Here is a 17,381-nt window from a genome sequence, read left to right as displayed (position 1 = left end):
ATCAAACTGACATCTGATGTTTGTGAGGACGCTGGGTCTAATGGAATGTTTTGATTTTTTATGATTTATGAGAAACACTCTTTTGTTTCAAAGTTCCTCACTACTCACCGCAGATAGTATCCCTCCAGTTGCTAATCTGGATTCCTGCAGCTGCACAGGCATGGACATAGGAGGAGACTGCAGCGCACATGCAGTCCTCACTTTTCTCACAGTTACAGCTGTCATACATGCAGTTCTGTGAGGATCCAAAATAAAAACGAGTTTATTGTGAGGTCATATCCCAGGTCTGGAGAATGGTCCAGGTCCAGTCCACAAAAATATGCAGCAGCTGTAGCTGTGAGACTTACCTCTTTGTAAGAGTCCGGGCTGATCTCTGAGAGACAGGCGGCGAACACTCCCTGAGGGTCACTCAGCATGGAGCACCAGTGCTGGGCATACCTCTCTGTCAGTTATACACAAGTGACCAATATTAGTCATCATGAAGAACCCACAGTGATAACAGAGAATCCACATGAGTCTGACCTACCATTATCCAGACTCAGACTGCAGGGGTTCTCAAAGCTGTTCTTAACGTCGGGGCAACCAGCATGTGTCTTCCAGCTGTTGACAAAACCAGCTGCTGTGGCGTCTGGAACGCCGCTGAGTTTAAGAAAGTCATCAGCCTGGTTACTGTTGAGGTTTCCACACAGACCTGCAGGTAGACACCATAATCTTAGTTGCAATACCTAACTTTTACTTTCGAGGGAAACTGGATCCATTCTGTGGGCACCAAAAATCATCACTACACAAATCATTTTAGAACGTTGTCACTATGGCTTCATCATGTCTTTCTGTCCGTATGTCTTTCTTCTGCTTTCATACTAAAATAGACTGATAAATGATTAAGTAAATGAAAATGCACAGCAGTCCAGTCTGGTTCCAAACTACAAATATTCAATATGGGGGAATTTTGCAGAACTTATTGTAAGTGATAGGTAGCTGAATTTGCTAGGGTTTTGCAATTTTCACTAAAATTCAGGTGAAGATTCTTTGATTCATGAGAGTGTAAATCATGCTGTCCATCAATTAGATATTTAATAACCATAAAACTAATAATTTTAGAGTACATACCACAGGTTTTGCCATAGTAGTCAGTGGTCACTGTGATGTAGAGCTGCATGACTGGCTGGAGCTGTACCTCCAACAGAACACCAACAGACGTCTGGACCAGCAGGTAGAAAGAAGACCCTCTGAATGCAGATATACCAGCTGTGGGTTAAGAGAAACGTTGGGGATGGGAGTTGTAAAAATGGATGGAAGGGAGGGGACAGGATTACATACTGGGCCACATTTCTCTCTTTAAATGTATTTTTATTGATGAGTTAGTTTATTTTTTATTATTTTTTACACATATAATACGCTGGAATTCAAAATCAAGGCAGGACTACACATCACCTTATATGATTTCTATAATAAGGTGAGGAAATACCTTGTGTTTTAAGGTATTTCACTTTACAGAATCAAATTACTGTGGAGTACAGAAACCAGCTTTAATGGTGTAGAAATTATGATTAGATAATATTTATTCCCATATTTGTGTTTAGGAGGGAAGTCAACACACAATTTTTACATTTCTGTGATGCTGATCTTTTATAGTTAAGCTGATGATACACGGGGCAACTTTTTGAGCAATGTTGCTGGGCAATCTTGCTAGTGGCAAGTCTATGTTCTATCTATGTTTTGAACGGATAGCGGCAGTGCGAGGCGGGTGGAGGAGTGGTGGGGGAAGGGGATTATGGTAGTAATCTTTACTCATTACCATTGACGACAACGTTGCCCTGCACGATTGGTCTAAAAGTTGATCTATGTATCATCAGTCTAATAATCTTAGAACCCATCAGCTTTTTCCTGACGATGGTTACGAAAGTCATCCAATCTAGGGTATGATAAAGAGGTACTTATGCCCGTCTGACAGGACTATGAGGCTATGTCAGACAAAAAAGGTTGGGAACCACTGGTGCATTATAAAAAGCAAAAACAGACTTTAAGTGTTAAGTGTTTAAGAGATCAGATATCATAGTTTGGGCTGCTCACATTGAAATATTTAGATATATTTATATTAAATATTTATCTAAGAAACCTGATAGAAAATTAGATCAAATGTTTATTCACTCCTCAGTCATTCAGCCAAACTGTTTGTGGTGTACATTACATAGAAAAAGTGTATATATATATATATATATATATATATATATATATATATATATATATATATGTGTGTATATGTTTTTTCAGAGGAAAGTGTTTCTCACCAGCAGAAAAGGGTAACTGAGCGTAAATGCCATTCACAAACACCTTTCCATTGGGCTGGATGGTGATCACCTTTAAGGAGAGGAGATGATATTATTGAAATCTGTGCTCAATTATGGTGCAATGACTAAAAAAAGTAATCCTGCACTGCATTAATGTGCAACAATGCATGCAAATAAAATAAATCTCCAGCTGTGTTGTAGGCTGTGGGAAATGACAGTTACCAAACACAGACTTGGTATTTGACTATGGTTATGTCCTTCCCATTTCCTTTAAATAGTAATACATAAATGCTGAACAGATTTGGAAAAATATCTTTTTATATAAAACACATTATTCAATCTGTAATATTGTATTTGGATTCAGGATCATATATTATAGACATTATACATTATACATACTTGTTATACATTCATGCCAATAAAGCTGATTTGAACTGAACTGAATTGAATCCTCCATAAAAACATCATCTGTTATCTTCAAGGATTCCGCTCTGAAAATAACAAAGCTATAATTTAAGGTTTTTTTCCGGTTAAAAGAGTGAAATAAATATTGTTCCGTGTACCATACTCACATTAGCCCCTCCAGACAGACCCAAGGTTATGGACTTGAGGCAGGTTTCAGTCTCAGTCAGTCCACACTGCACTAGGTCTCCCAGTACCACAAACTGGTTTCCATTGCAGTCCTGAACATTCAAACACAAATCTGTTCAGCTCCTGATGAATTGAAACAATATACCTGCAGAGAGCAGTGCACACAATACCAGTCCAAGAAGTGACGAGTAGGCAGCAGCACTAATACTGGTATTACTAACAGCAGCAGTATGTTTTTAAATGTATGTACCTCTTATACAGTATGTGTGTTCTTTTTTCACACCGCACTAGTCACTTGCATTTCCACCCTAACCACAGAGAGAGCTTATGTGTTGTGTAGGCCAGTAGTTCTCAAAGTGGGGTACGGGGACCCCCAGGCATCTTTAAATGGTGCCAGGGGGTCCCCAGCAAAAAGGAAAATCATTTATTTTCACTATAATTCCTTCCATAAGTAATACAGTGACAGAATGTGTCACTAATGGTCACACTTTCTGTAATAAAAACATCTAAATGCCAAAATCCTATTAGATGAGCGCTCCTGGGACCAAATCTTATCAAATGGGGGACCGAGGTCTAATTTGATGTGAAAAAGTTTGAGAACCACTGGTTCTGTTAACACGATTCCTGTGTAGGTGGAGGGAAGGGAGGGGATTAGGAACAGAAGAAAACGGAACAATGAGATATCATTATAATGTGTTCTAACTCTGTAGTGACCCTAAAGGTTCAATCCATAAATATTTTGATTAAATCACTGATTATTGCTGTAACAAAACACAGAATACGTTATGAACATATTCTTATTTTTAACACCCACCACTTTGTATTATAACTTATATTTAGTTCATTTAGTTGTTAATGTTAGAGAGTTATTGAAAGACCAGTCAATCAATTTGGAAGTGATATCAATTTCCAGTGCTCTATCTGTGATGGTACAGAGATGACAGTCTACTCACTTGTTTTTATTATCTACAACTCTAATCTCCACCATCTATCAATAATAGCTTTAACTGGTTTGAGGTTGAGGTCTTATGTAGCAGGTGTGTGTGTGTTTTAACAGCAGTGATGATGACGTGCGCTACCTTCGCCAGAACGTAGGAGCAGTCCCCATGAAAGGTGTAGGCTTTTCCATCAAAGGTGTTGACGTGAGCTCCTCCCTCCACAGAGCAGGTTGCTGGACATTTCTCCTCCACACACTTCCACTGGCCACTCTTGCACACACTGTTAGTGCACACAATTTAATCTTATTTGCCAGCACATAGCTGATCAATTCATATGCAACAATCTCGAAAACTGTGTCTCCAAAACCTAGACTAACCCAGGCTGCTGTGTGTGTGAAAGAAGTGAATCGTACAGTGTAAAATTGCTCTGAGTGGTCGAGAAGACTAGAAAGGGGCTACATAAGTACAGACCATTTACTGGACACACACTGACAAAGAAATAGACTGCTTAATGAGATTTCTCTGTTTTTTGAGCACCCAAACATTTGCCTTACTGTGGAGTGTTCCTTTGACATGCAGACAGGCTGACATACTGTATAGCATACCATGTTTTGCAGTTACTGGAGTAGGACTCTCCAGGTCCATAGATCTTGCTGTTGTAGTTGCAGGAGCACTCACTCAGTTGGACACAGCCACTTTTATTCAAATCATCCAGCACCGTTCCTGAAAGCAATCAAAGTATCACTGTACTGAAACACATTGTGTGTGTGTGTGTGTGTGTGTGTAATAGTATACATGTACTGTAGGTGGGACACTGTGCTGTACCTGCAGGGCAGAAACATCCATCAATACAGTGGTTGTCGCAGGTGTGGCTGGCCTCTGGGTTGGAGCAGGTATCAGCACAGGGACTACCACACTCATTGTACTCCATTTTGTCAGGACATGACTTCCCTGTGAATACATCATTTGACTTGAAACCTCTCTTACAACATTTATTCACAAAAACTTGACTTTTGTAGGCTGGTTCCAGCCCGTGAATGACCTGCCCAGGGTTAAGAGTATCCTTTCTTACCCTAGAACCCCTAAGCTTTGAGAGGCAAGTCTCTTAACTCAGCAGGTTAGCATATACTTTTAGCCTTGTGATGTTTTGTGAATGCAACCTCCGCTGTTGCGCTCGTCGTACATTTTTTAAGGGTGCAACATTCTGATAGTCTCCTATCAACACCAACCAACAATTTGTGATGAATTTGCTTTTATTAGGCTTACTGTACAAACTTCAATTTATGATGGCTGAAACATTTTCTTTTTTCATTTTTGTTACATCCATTAAAGATTAATATCTTTACATTTTTTTCTTCAAATCTGGCTTCGTTTGCAATTTCTTTCCATTAAATTGTGATTTTTATCCCAGACCACCTCTCCTTCACATTGAATATTTAATGAGCAGTGTCTAATGAGTGTACTCACAGCAGAGCTCTTTGGTTCGCCAGTTTTTGGGCTTGCCACCAGCATGGACACACTGTCTGGAGAACTCAGACACGGTGTTGCAAAGGCAGAAGGGGTCTGTGTGTTCTTTGCCATTGCCGCAGTGGCAGAGGTCTGCAACACAGGCTGAAGTGAAGGAGGCAACATCCAGCAGACTATGACAGCTGCTGAAAGCTGGCCCTGTAAGGATCTGCTCACACAGGGGTTTCTACAGGATAGAAAGACAGGAATAGGAACAAATGATTAGGCAGGCAAAGCCAAGATGGTGTTACATGCAGAGTAACATACAAACTGGCCTATACTCTGGATTGGCCAGACTATCCATAATTATGGGTCAATACTTTAGAGAATTGACCCATAACAGATATTTAATGATCCTGACCACATCATGTGGGCCAGGTTGATATGGTCAATTGGTTTTCAAATGAGCACAAAAAAACAAAAAGCACAACTGCTAGAAGAACACTGTGACCAAGATCTCACACAAAGAGTAGTAGTCCATTATCCTTGCCATTCTAATTAATGCAAAAACAATGAATGTCACTCAGCATGATGTCATTACATATACTATACTCCACATTCTCACTCCCAACTTGCCACATATGGCCGCTTGGTCAAGTCCCCTTGGCGTTATTTCCATGGGCACCCTCTAGCATTGATTTCTCCACAGTCAAGTTAGCAATAAAAAAATATACATCTGGTTAGACTTTCAAAATAAAACTAGTGGTTAACATTGTAAAACGGCAATTCGTTAACGTTGTATAACCTTGCAATTTGGTTAGGCTTAGGCAACAAAACCACTTGGTTAACAATACAATGCAATTGTAAACCATACAACCAATGTTAAATTTGTCCTTTCCATTTAACCCATCCTAATTAGAAGCAGCAGGCAGGGGTTCAGGGTCTTGCGCAGCTTCGGCATCGGTCCGTGCTGGACTTGAACGGGCAACCCTTTTGTTCCTAAGTCAAGCCCCACGGACTGAGATAATACCACTAATATTGCCCCCCTCGGTTAGGTTTAGAAAGAGGTCATGGTTTGGGTCAAAATAACTACGTGACTTACATGACTCGTGTAACTTACGTAACTTATGTAACTTGTAGCATAACTAAAAACAATCATTGTTGACTGTTTGTTTCTTCAGGGTGAAAGTCCGGTTTCTGACCTACCCAAACACCCCAACCACCTCCTTACATGGAATTTTCTGTTATTTATACTAGGCCTAACTTTTAGGGTCCAAAATAAGACTAAAGATCTCACCCTATTGCGTTGAACTATGATGCTAAGGGTACCACTGTAGCACAAAATTCTGGGCCCTATATGAAATCAGTCTCTGTGGGCCTCTCTTGATCCCTGTCTCTGCCGCATCTTTTGAAAAATGTTGACAAATAATTGAGCTAACAACTGTACACATAAAACAGTGGTGGTGATTAGGGTAGTCACTAATGAACCATTGTTCCCACATTTAAACAAGAAATAATATTCTGTTATTTGTGCTTATGTCTGCGAAGATTGAAATCTCACCAAGTTTCAGACCTCTTTTCTCAACACACTGTATCCTACAATTAATCCTTCGCTAAGCCCCGCCCCCCTTAGTTACTGTTGCTAAGTCCGACAAACTGTTGGCCCTGCCACTGTCTATTACTGCACTTTATTGCTACAAATATTGTCAAATTTGTTGGAAAAAGCGATCTCAGAAAGAAGCAGACAGTTTTGCAGTTGCATTATACATTTGAAGGTTGTATTCAGGCTGTCAAACTGACTCAAACTGACTCAGATGGACGTGAAATACAACAATGACAATGAAAGATAGAAGCTAAAGCCTACCAATCACACAGTACAAGTCAACCAACGCATTCCCCGACGATTGAGACAAAAGACAATGATATTAAGGATCAACACTGTTCCTGTAAAGCTAGGTAGGCCTCTATTCATTATTACAGTCATTAAAAAGCAAATGAGTAGGGCTTTATTACGTTACGTTCAGTAGGAAGTTAGCTAGAGTTAGCTAACTAACATTACATTAGGAACAACCCACAGCCGCCATTTTTCTGGATTTATTTAAATCTAAAATAAATCCAGAAAAATTTTAATCCAGAAATACTTCTCCTTTCAACCTCTCTGGGTAGCAACTAACTATTACAAGTGCCCCAGGAACAGCGTTTGACCATATCTTGGAAAAATACCACAGAAGAAAGCTAGAAAACAACTCCTTTTGCATTAAAGTGACCGGAGCACGGCCATGAAAGTGTCACACCTCAGTTAGAGCGTGTCCTACACTGTGCTGAGATTGGCCAGCTGTGTATTCGGGGCGTGGCTTAGCAAAGGGTCAGTTACTTTACTATGGTTAACTGAGATTTGTTAAGAGTATCACTCATAAAATAACTTTATCTTCTTCATGTATTAAGCATTTATCACTCCCAAGGCATATTACAACACTGAAAAATACCATCTTAGTTGTCATAGCCCTACACTGAGAAAATGCTTACTATGCTACATTATAAAAGACAACTGACCAAGACTTTGCTAGAGTCATGTGTCATTTGCAGAAACAAGAAAAAAAATATCAGCTTTCAAATAAATGATACCCTTTACATTACCATTTGTATAATTTCAGTACATTTAATCTAGCTTTGTGTCCAAGCCTATAGTGTAAGTTAGTGGTTCAAAGGCATGTAGGCCTATAAGCTAAATAATTTAAACTTTTGAAAGTTTAATTTATGATTCTGATAATAATTTATGTTCTAGGCTACTATGCAAATATGCATCAAGCTAGATTCCTGCCTTCAATCTAAACTGCTGATATTAGCTTAAACCATTCTTCAACTGCTAGTTGTGAGGGTGCTCACCTTTCTTGTGAAAGAAATTAGTTGGCAGCTGTTTTCCTTCACTTTGCTATCTTACTCTTTCCTTTCTTTCTTTTTTTGGTACCTTGGTTCCCTTTCTTGGGGACAGACATCACTGTCACAAGGCCCATTGATGCTCCAGCAACAGCCATCACTCTGCTTGAGTAGACGTCTAAAGAGGAATCCTAGGGCCTTTCTGAAACTGCTTGCTACCTACATACTTCCACTCCGTTTGCGCATTCATGCGGAGGGTCCGCCACATTGAGTGCCATCCGAAACCAATGAGGGTGGAGTGGTAGTGGGTTGTTAAACCCTAAAATGCCGAGTCAGCACCGATGCTGGCTTGTTGAAGGTGTGTAACACACTTTGCTGCACGATGGGGGACCTTTCTTTCAATTTGCGTTCCGTGTGACTTCGCCAATTAACATGTAGGATTTTTTATTTCGAAACTACACTAACAATGTCAGTGTCACGTCACCATTCACAGGTTAACAACGTAGCCCATAGGCATATGATTTATATTGAAATTTTTGATATAGGCTAAGTTAAAGAGGTGCTATATAGGCATTTCTTTACAATGAATATCAATCTTTTCATAAAAGAATATAGTATTTATTTTTCGTAAATATATAAAGTCACGTTCGACATGAACACAAACACAAAATGAATGACAAATGCTTTCAGTTTTGTTATTGCAAAAAACACACTTTTCCTCAACATCAATCCTGAATCTTAATATCACTGATGTTTATTTGATACACATATTATAGCAGTGAGTGCAGCGGTAACGTCAGATCCTATTTATGCTGGATAGAGAAGGTAGTTTGTTCAAAAGTTGTGGCTGTATTTAAACCCTACGTGGGTTAGGGAGCTCGATTTGGCCTGAAGGGTGACGCGGACCAGAGTGGAAGTGGCGAGAGTCTAGTTTCGGAAAGGCCCCTAGTGTGGGGCGGACTAAACAATTTTGCGTTTTTTTAAGGGGTCTGAGCCTCCACTATTTTTATTTTTTGGGGGGGTATGCAAAGTTCAGTCTCTCAACCAAGAAATACAACACTGCAAACAAAAACAACCTTTTCATTCCAGGCTGTTCAAGAGCCCTCCCCCCACTGGGGCCCTGGGTAATCAGTCCCACTCCTCCCCACCCACTTCCACGCCCATGATTAAGGGACTAGGGATTATTACTGTGGTTACTTCCATGCTGTGTACCAGCTTCTTGTAAATTCACTGGTTGGAATAGCCAGTATTCAGTATATAGGTTGACTTTCATTACTCATGTTTTGGGTTAACAACTTCAACACAAACTTTATGTTGGTAATATGTGTATCAGTTGTGTAACTGTTACTTCACTACTACAACACAGGAAATGCTGTTGCTAGAACACAGTTGATTGTGATACAGTATATGATGGGTGAAGCCTCACCATAGCGTTGCAGCTTTCTGCTGATTCCAGTGTGTAGTCAGAGCAGCTTTCAGTGGGACCATCCATTTTCCAGAAGTTAGCGAAATCAGCAGGAGATATTTTCACACCTGTTTGAATAATATCACAGAAAAACAGCTCAGTTCTGTGGCCTTGCCTATGCTGATTGACTTGTTAAAGTGGGTCAAAGTGTACCATGGCTGTAGAACTCATTGTAGAGCTGGACTCCATTAAAATCTCCACAAAGACCACAAGTTTGGTTCTTGTACTTCAGGTCTAGCTCCACCTGTGGGGACAAAAGCAATGCCTTAAGCAGTAGCAAGAACCTGCCACCTTAGTGACACTGTAAGTTAACTCTGTTTTAAACTACTGGTGATCAGAATAACTAATTCTTGCTGCTGCACTTGTTACATTAAGAATTATGGAGATTGTAATTTGTTTAGTGTGCAGCATAACTGAGTGTTATACTTTAAGTAATGGTCACTGCAGGCTTTTCAGTGCAACCAAAATCCTACCAGAAAAGAGTCATCCTCATTCCAAATAGCAACTAATCCAAGCTTTGCTTTGATTTTAATGTAGGTGGGAGTCTTCTCGACAAGCACTCCTGCTTGACTGAATGGTAGGATAGCTCTGCAGACAGAAGAAAAAGAAGTCACATTATTTTGGCTGCTAAGTTTTTCACAGTGTCACAGTGTTTGCATATCTGGAATCCATTCCATTCCTGTGAGTTTTTTTTTTATTGAGGTTGATATATTATTAAATACGATTCATATGTATTATCCAGTCTGAAGCAATAACATGTGTGGGCAGAGTGGAAAGGTGTTTGGGTTTTTAGAGTAAACTTACGATTTGCCATTAATGATCACTGAGCCTCTGGAGAGCTCCACCACTGAACCCTCCAGCTTCATAATGATGTTTTTGATGGTGGGATGGCCGGCAGCCTTCTGTCTTCTTATCTGGATGTTGAATTCCTTGTAACTGTCCTTGCATGAAGAGGTAAGTATGTAGTTGCAGGTGGAGTCCAACTGGAAAACGTCCCCATCAAAGGTCTTGAAGTGGAAGTTGCCCCATGTACTGCAAACCTGACCATTGTGGAGGGGACTGACACCTACAAAGACAGATCAGGATGTGATACCACAATACATTTACATAGGTCTTTACCTACATGAATGAATGCTCACACATTGCCTAGATAAGCAAACATCAGTTCACAGTTACTACGAACAATCAACAAGCTCACCTGTTATTTTCTCAGGAATCTGGGAGACGGAGGAGAATGTGTTCACAGCAGACTTTGCCTCTGTTGAAAAAAGTAAGTGTTATTTGTCAAGTAATCAATAATCAAACCTCAAACTACATTAAAATACAATATGGATAAACTTTGCAATAGCTTATGGGTAAACATTTGAACTCTTAACAGTCCCATTAGTCATATTTGTCAGGCTGCATAATTGAGAATAATGTATGTACCGCTGTGCCAAGAAGCTACGATGGCAGACAGGGTCAGCCATAGCAGCCGCTTGTTAGCCATAGCCATTTGCTTCTCAACAGGAACTCTGAGGAAGATGAGAGGGAGGCCCAGGTCTTTATACCAAGGGGGAAGGTGTTAATGTGGCAGGTGAGGGAGTGGCATTCCCATAGCTGCACTTGGTGATTCATCTCTGCTTGTTCCACCCATCCCATTTATTTCCATGATCCCTGGTTCCCTTCACACACCTGAAATGAAGGGCGAGACCATAGACCATCCACATCTGACCAAACATGGTGTTTTTACTTGGGTCCATCTGATTGGTTCTACAGATTTATAACTCCATATATAGCAAATAAGTAAGTTCTACCTGTGGCAATGACCAGTGAAAAGGAAAGCAAGGGTTTCTTCAAGCTGCAGGACACAGCTTTAGCATTATTCAAGGTCCATGTAGAAACACCCACAACTTCCAAATCTGATCTCAACCTGTGGGAATAATAGACCACCATTATGACCAATTATGGATTGATATAAGGCTTTAGATAAATAAAAGCTTCACCAAATGCTTTGCAGAGTGTTTTGATATGCTTTGCTTTATCATATTTTGACTCAAGCGATAAAGGCCTAAACCTATTGAAGGTGTGTTCAGATCTATGAATGATTACCATACTTGTCTTTTGTTTGCTTATCCCCAGCAGCCATCTTTAACAATAGCAGGACTCAACAGTGACTCAACATGAATGTAAAGCAGAGATTAAGTATATTCACCTTAGTTCATTACAGATCCATTAGTATTGTTTTACTGTCCACCCAAATAAGATAATGTGGCTGGCTGAAGTGCGTCGGCTGTAAGCTGCACAGTCATGGGTGTGACCACCATCTGTACGTCAGCAGTAATCAGCAGGTGTTTTCAGTCATGCAGTTTGACAGTAGCTCATAATAATAAAGCTATCGTGTCTTCCTGAAATAAAAATGACTCAATTAGGTCAAATTTAATTTAGGATTTGAGACTGTAGACCTCTAGTTTCACAGCAAGATGAGCAAAGCAGGGACAAATTAAACATTGTGTGGGTTTTCCTTCTACCAGCCATCTCAGGTACAGATATCATAAACCTCATCAAGGTTTAACAGAACTTTACTTATGAAATTTAATTTCACCACTGAGATCCATCAAACTCCAGACAAACTCACATTTACCTCAGCTGACATAACTCTGAGGAAAAAAACTTTATCGTTCGTATTATCAACTGCATGAAAAATGAAATTCAGGCCATATGTGGTTTGCTGAAATATGAATTCTTTTTTAACTGTAGTGTAATATTTAGTGAATTTTACATTCCTGGATCCCATTAAGTAATTTCTAATCACTATAAAATTTTAAACATTTCTATGTCAACAATACTGTTTTTCTACCTTTTTTTTATCTATCGTAAATAGAAATTATAGATAATTTATTCTTATTTTAGCCAGAGTAAATTGTCTGTACTAGGGCTGACCCTAAATAGACCCTAAAGATTCGATGCTTCATGATTCGACTGTCAATCTCACAGTGGAGGCTTCGCAGCAAAACAAGGATCACGCCATTTTGGCAATATGGGGGTGCTCAACATCCGATATTACATAGAACTACCAGTTTTCTCACAATAACTTAATATACAGCCTATTACAATACACATTTAAACGTTTAATGCTGTAAATAAACATGTAAGCCCTCAACTCCTTCAGAGGAACAGCACCGAGCCACTGGGAGAATGAGAACACTGCACCACAGAGCGGAAAACATACCAACAAGCGCCCAAGCCAGAGAGAAGGAACAGAACCACCTGAAGGGGGCACTTACAGCCTGTGGATACCCTAAATGGACCTTTGTGAAAACAGCCACAAGATCCAAGAACAAAACTACAGGGGAGGAGGAAAAGAAGGTCAAACGCAACAACATTGTGATTCCATACGTGTCTGGAGTATCAGAGAAACTCAGGAGGATTTTCAACAAACACAACATCCCTGTGTTTTTTAAACCCAAGAACACACTAAGACGGATACTGGTACACCCCAAAGACCGCACCCCCAAACACAAGAAAAGCAATCTAGTGTATGCGGTCCAATGCAGTGAGGAATGCACAGACCTGTATATTGGGGAGACCAAACAACCACTACACAAACGCATGGCTCAACACAGAAGGGCCAACTCCTCAGGTCAAGACTCTGCAGTCTACTTACATCTGAAGGACAGAGGACACTCGTTTGAGGACCACCAGGTGCACATTTTAGACAGAGAAGATGGATGGTTTGAAAGAGGTGTCAAGGAAGCCATCTACACCCGGGTTGAGAAGCCGTCTCTGAACTGAGGAGGGGGTCTACGCCACCACTTATCCCCCACTTACAATGCTGTCCTTTCATCACTTCTGACTTTAACCTTCGTTGGATAACTATGCTTTGGATGACTTCAGAATCTTCACAGGCAATAAACATGTAAAACGATAAAAAACTTCCAATAAATGTTTTTAAAGTGCATGAATAAATACAAAATTGTAACCGTAACCGTGGGTGCGTATGTGTAGGTGCAGCGTGTATGTGTGTAGTGGCAGGATGAACACTTGCTGAAGAGACGGAGCCCCATCTTCACCAGTTTGTCGAGTTGTCCGCACCTCATGGGACTTTCGGATAATTTATCACCATTGATGAATCACACAAAGAATATTTTATTGTTTTTAAACAGCCACTACTTGAAATAGACCCGAGAGGAACTGCAACGTGCATGCAGCTGTCGGCAGCACGCCAAAAACTCTGCATAAGACCGGTGAATGGCAGGTGAGAGAGAGAACGGTCAACAATAAGCCTCATTTTAGCTTTGGCTCACAATTACCACGCACAAAAACACACGAATATCAGTCGACTATAGACTTGATGATTCTGATTCGACTATGTAAATCCTTAGTTCCAGAAAAACGTTCATATAAGTCAATTGCTCAAGCAACTTATTACGACCCATATTATATTGTAGCTGCAACCTCTAGTGGCCATACGACATAGCAAAGGAGGAAGTCAGGTGTCTTAGTATAAAGAGCAACAAAGTCCATATAAGGAGGTGGATGGGGTGGGTCAAGTAAACTTAAATCATGTGACTTTTGTGACATACTTATTTAACGCAAACCACAAGCTTTTCTTAAACCTAACCAAGTAGTTTTGTAGCCCTAAACCCTAACCAAAGCGACCATTTCATAACGTTAACTACGTGTTTAACGTCATGTAATTTAATCACGAGACTTACTTGACATACTTAATTTAACCCAAACCACAAGTAGTAGTTCTGTTGCCCTACACACTAACCATACAATAACAAACCATGACTGTTTCACAACGTTCGTATCGGTCATATGTCGCTTTGGGAGTCATTGATAATCAACTTATTTTGTAATTTAGGTAGGTGAGGATATGTTGGTAAGTCATTACATAATGAGAGGCAGGTGTGTGGATTGGTGACTGGGGAATGGTGGGAAGGAGAGAATATTATTACTGACCAGGAGAGAAATGACAGGGTCTGAAACAAGAAGCTAGTCAGTACTGGGAAAATATGGAGGATGGGAATGAAAAAGTACTTGCAACAATTTTGGTGAATGACGAGACAAATAATTTAGTTGAATACATTTTCAATGTTGGTCTAGCTTTTTTTTTGTATTAGTCCATTGGCATATATATTTTGTCTCACACTGATTGCTGTTTCTGGTAGTAGCAGAGGGGCACTGAAAAAAGCCAAGAGATCCAACATCAGCCATTTCAGTTTTGGCTTTGTCTCTAACTTGTACGTAAAGTTGCACAATATTGAAATTTTCTGAGTCAGCATTGGATCAGAGAGTGTTTGGAGAGTGTTCACCTCCTTTAACTAACAGTGATAAATGTGCTGAGACTTTGGTGGTTTGGGCGCAATCACAATAAACCAGCAGCTGTGGTTTGACATGACTTCTTTTTAAGAAATATGAATGTAATTTTTTATCAAAATAAGGTTACAGTGCAAACATGCGATAAGATGAAAATAAAGCTATATTGTGTGTACAAAAAGTTCAGTGGAAACGCCCAGTTATATATTTGAGACTAATCTTTCAAATTGTTAAGGAATATGACTAGTCAAATGCCTTATGGACAATCTGAGAATTATTGCCACACATGTAGGCTACACTTTCATTTATGGGTTCTATGTTGTTTTGTGAACTGAAAAACATCTCACAATAAACAGTTTTTTGTAATAATTATGTACTTACAGAACGTAAAGGTAAAGTAAAGTCAAATGCAGTTGTAGCCCCCTCCATGCTCCATTCAGAAAAAGTATAAACAGATATACAAATATTTAATTTGAATAACGCATAAACAATACAAATAGGTGATAAAACAGAACAAATTATATAATTAGCACTAAAAGAAAACATAAAAAATGGAAACTAAGTTGTATTTACAAGGAAGATATACTGATACATATAAACATATACATACAGTACATAAAACAAGGTAGTGGTAATGTGCAAAACCAGCCTAACAGAAGGTTTCATGTCATTTATTTATCTAGATAAGAATGAGGTGGAGTTGAGGAGCTTCACAGCCTTAGAAAAGAAGCTACTCTGTAGTTCAGTGAATACTTTTGTATCAGCAGCAGAGTGAATTAAAATCCTTTGGGCTCTGCAGGCTCCTCCCCTCACCGATATCAGCTAAGCTCGAAGGATGGGTATTGCAGTAGCTATCAAAAGGTAACATTTAGCCGCTTAGAGGGCTGATATAAGGAGGTCTGCCTTGTTACAGTTTTTCTCAGTCGCTTTTGTACATTTCTCATATCAAAATTGAAATCCTCAAAACTGCATGTTCATTCCACACATCATCTTGTCAATTGTGCACATCAATTTCTCATTGTTTTGAACATATTGCAAATGCTTTGACACACTGATTCAAATGATAATGTACAACTGTTCTCAGTTGAACGTCTAGGCATAAGTTCATTGCATAAGTCATTACATGCAAAATGGCTAAACACGTTGTCAAAATCAAAGTCAAACTTTATTGTCATTCTTCGCATTCAAGTATACAGCTGAAAAAAATGTTGCTTTGTACAGACCATGGTGCATAAACAAAATAAGAATAGACAACGACAAATCACAACATACTACAGTAGCAACACAGCCCTCAGACCATTCACCCGATATACACGGTACCATACACAGTGAACTGTAGCAGTAGATGTATATACTAACTTAGATAGATAGATAGATAGATAGATAGATAGATAGATAGATAGATAGATAGATAGATACAACGTTTATTTACTTATTTAATAAAATGTATGAAATTAATTATTCTTATGTAATTTATATGTAGCTTTGGCAATACTTCTGTTATACATTCATGCCAATAAAGCTGATTTGAATTGAATTGAGAGATTGTCTATATCTGTCAATCATATTTTCTATACATGTCTATTAGACTTTTTTTTGTAAATGTCTCCGTAGTGTAAGTGATGAAGATATCCGTTGTGATGTGGATAAAAACCTGTGAACAGGAACGGCAGCCTAAGGAGTATTTCACATGCTTACATTTCTAATTTTGCAATTTCTTCTGTTGTGCAAAGCAGTGCTGTAAAACAGTCCTTTCTTTTTCTTTTCTGTATCACAATGACATGGTCTGACAACAAATTACAATACGAACAGTAAAAACTGTTAATCCTGTCCAATCTCTTGCAATGTATAACTTTATACTGTTGAAATGATATATATTCTATATATATATATGCTATATTGAAAAAGTGCAGCCTTGTGCATTTTCAATCATTCTCTTCAAAACGTTAGCCATAGAGTACACTATTATATTGATGACATGACTAAACATTTTGACTATCTTGTTCGTAAACAATGTGACAAAGACTTGTCATTGTGATGGCACTGACATGTTCAATGACACAAAGGATTTTGAAGTTATGAAGGAAGTTATGGGCTTTTGCAGGTAATCCACTGTGTTGTGCTGTTTGTTTGATATGTTTTTAGAAATGCACTCATTGTTTTGGAAACGTTAGGGAAGATTCAAGAAATGTACCAAAGTGAGTGAGAAAAACTGTAATGGTCAGGCGCCATCTTATCTTAAAGAGCTCACAGTACCTTACTACCCCACCAGAGCACTGCGCTCCCAGAATGCAGGGTTCCCCTTCGAGGGAACTCGAACTGCGTCGGTTACGACACTATGGGAACGCCTCTAGGCGAAGCAGGTCTGAACGTGAATGAAATCACTCCAAACCTATTGGCTTGTTGCTAGAACGGTAAGGTGTGACGGAATAACCGGAGGAGTATAAAGCACACCTGTACACACTCATC

The 17,381-nt window shown here is 39.3% G+C and overlaps 1 protein-coding gene across 1 annotated transcript in view; it reads right to left on the bottom strand.

Annotated features, from left to right (window-relative positions):
- LOC119883204 (mucin-5B-like) overlaps positions 1 to 17,381 on the bottom strand; it is a 33,394-nt gene that overhangs the window by 9,262 nt on the left and 6,751 nt on the right. Inside the window, exons 3-18 of the mRNA XM_038693772.1 lie at positions 11,037 to 11,122; positions 10,807 to 10,866; positions 10,413 to 10,674; positions 10,082 to 10,196; positions 9,762 to 9,852; positions 9,570 to 9,676; positions 5,288 to 5,513; positions 4,646 to 4,771; positions 4,426 to 4,543; positions 3,962 to 4,100; positions 2,864 to 2,974; positions 2,292 to 2,361; positions 1,111 to 1,248; positions 527 to 691; positions 348 to 442; positions 109 to 235 (exon numbers count right to left, since the gene is read on the bottom strand). Of these exons, the coding sequence (XP_038549700.1) occupies positions 109 to 235; positions 348 to 442; positions 527 to 691; positions 1,111 to 1,248; positions 2,292 to 2,361; positions 2,864 to 2,974; positions 3,962 to 4,100; positions 4,426 to 4,543; positions 4,646 to 4,771; positions 5,288 to 5,513; positions 9,570 to 9,676; positions 9,762 to 9,852; positions 10,082 to 10,196; positions 10,413 to 10,674; positions 10,807 to 10,866; positions 11,037 to 11,122 (2,036 nt within the window). The remainder of the gene's footprint in view (positions 1 to 108; positions 236 to 347; positions 443 to 526; positions 692 to 1,110; positions 1,249 to 2,291; positions 2,362 to 2,863; positions 2,975 to 3,961; positions 4,101 to 4,425; positions 4,544 to 4,645; positions 4,772 to 5,287; positions 5,514 to 9,569; positions 9,677 to 9,761; positions 9,853 to 10,081; positions 10,197 to 10,412; positions 10,675 to 10,806; positions 10,867 to 11,036; positions 11,123 to 17,381) is intronic.

This window comes from Micropterus salmoides, unplaced genomic scaffold (genome assembly GCF_014851395.1).
Source record: "Micropterus salmoides isolate LMB-PRFRI ecotype aquatic unplaced genomic scaffold, ASM1485139v1 Ms_hic_scaffold_3, whole genome shotgun sequence".
Taxonomy (NCBI): domain Eukaryota; kingdom Metazoa; phylum Chordata; class Actinopteri; order Centrarchiformes; family Centrarchidae; genus Micropterus; species Micropterus salmoides.
The sequence above is the reverse complement of the archived record's forward strand: the minus strand, read 5'-3'. Positions and strand labels throughout refer to the sequence as shown.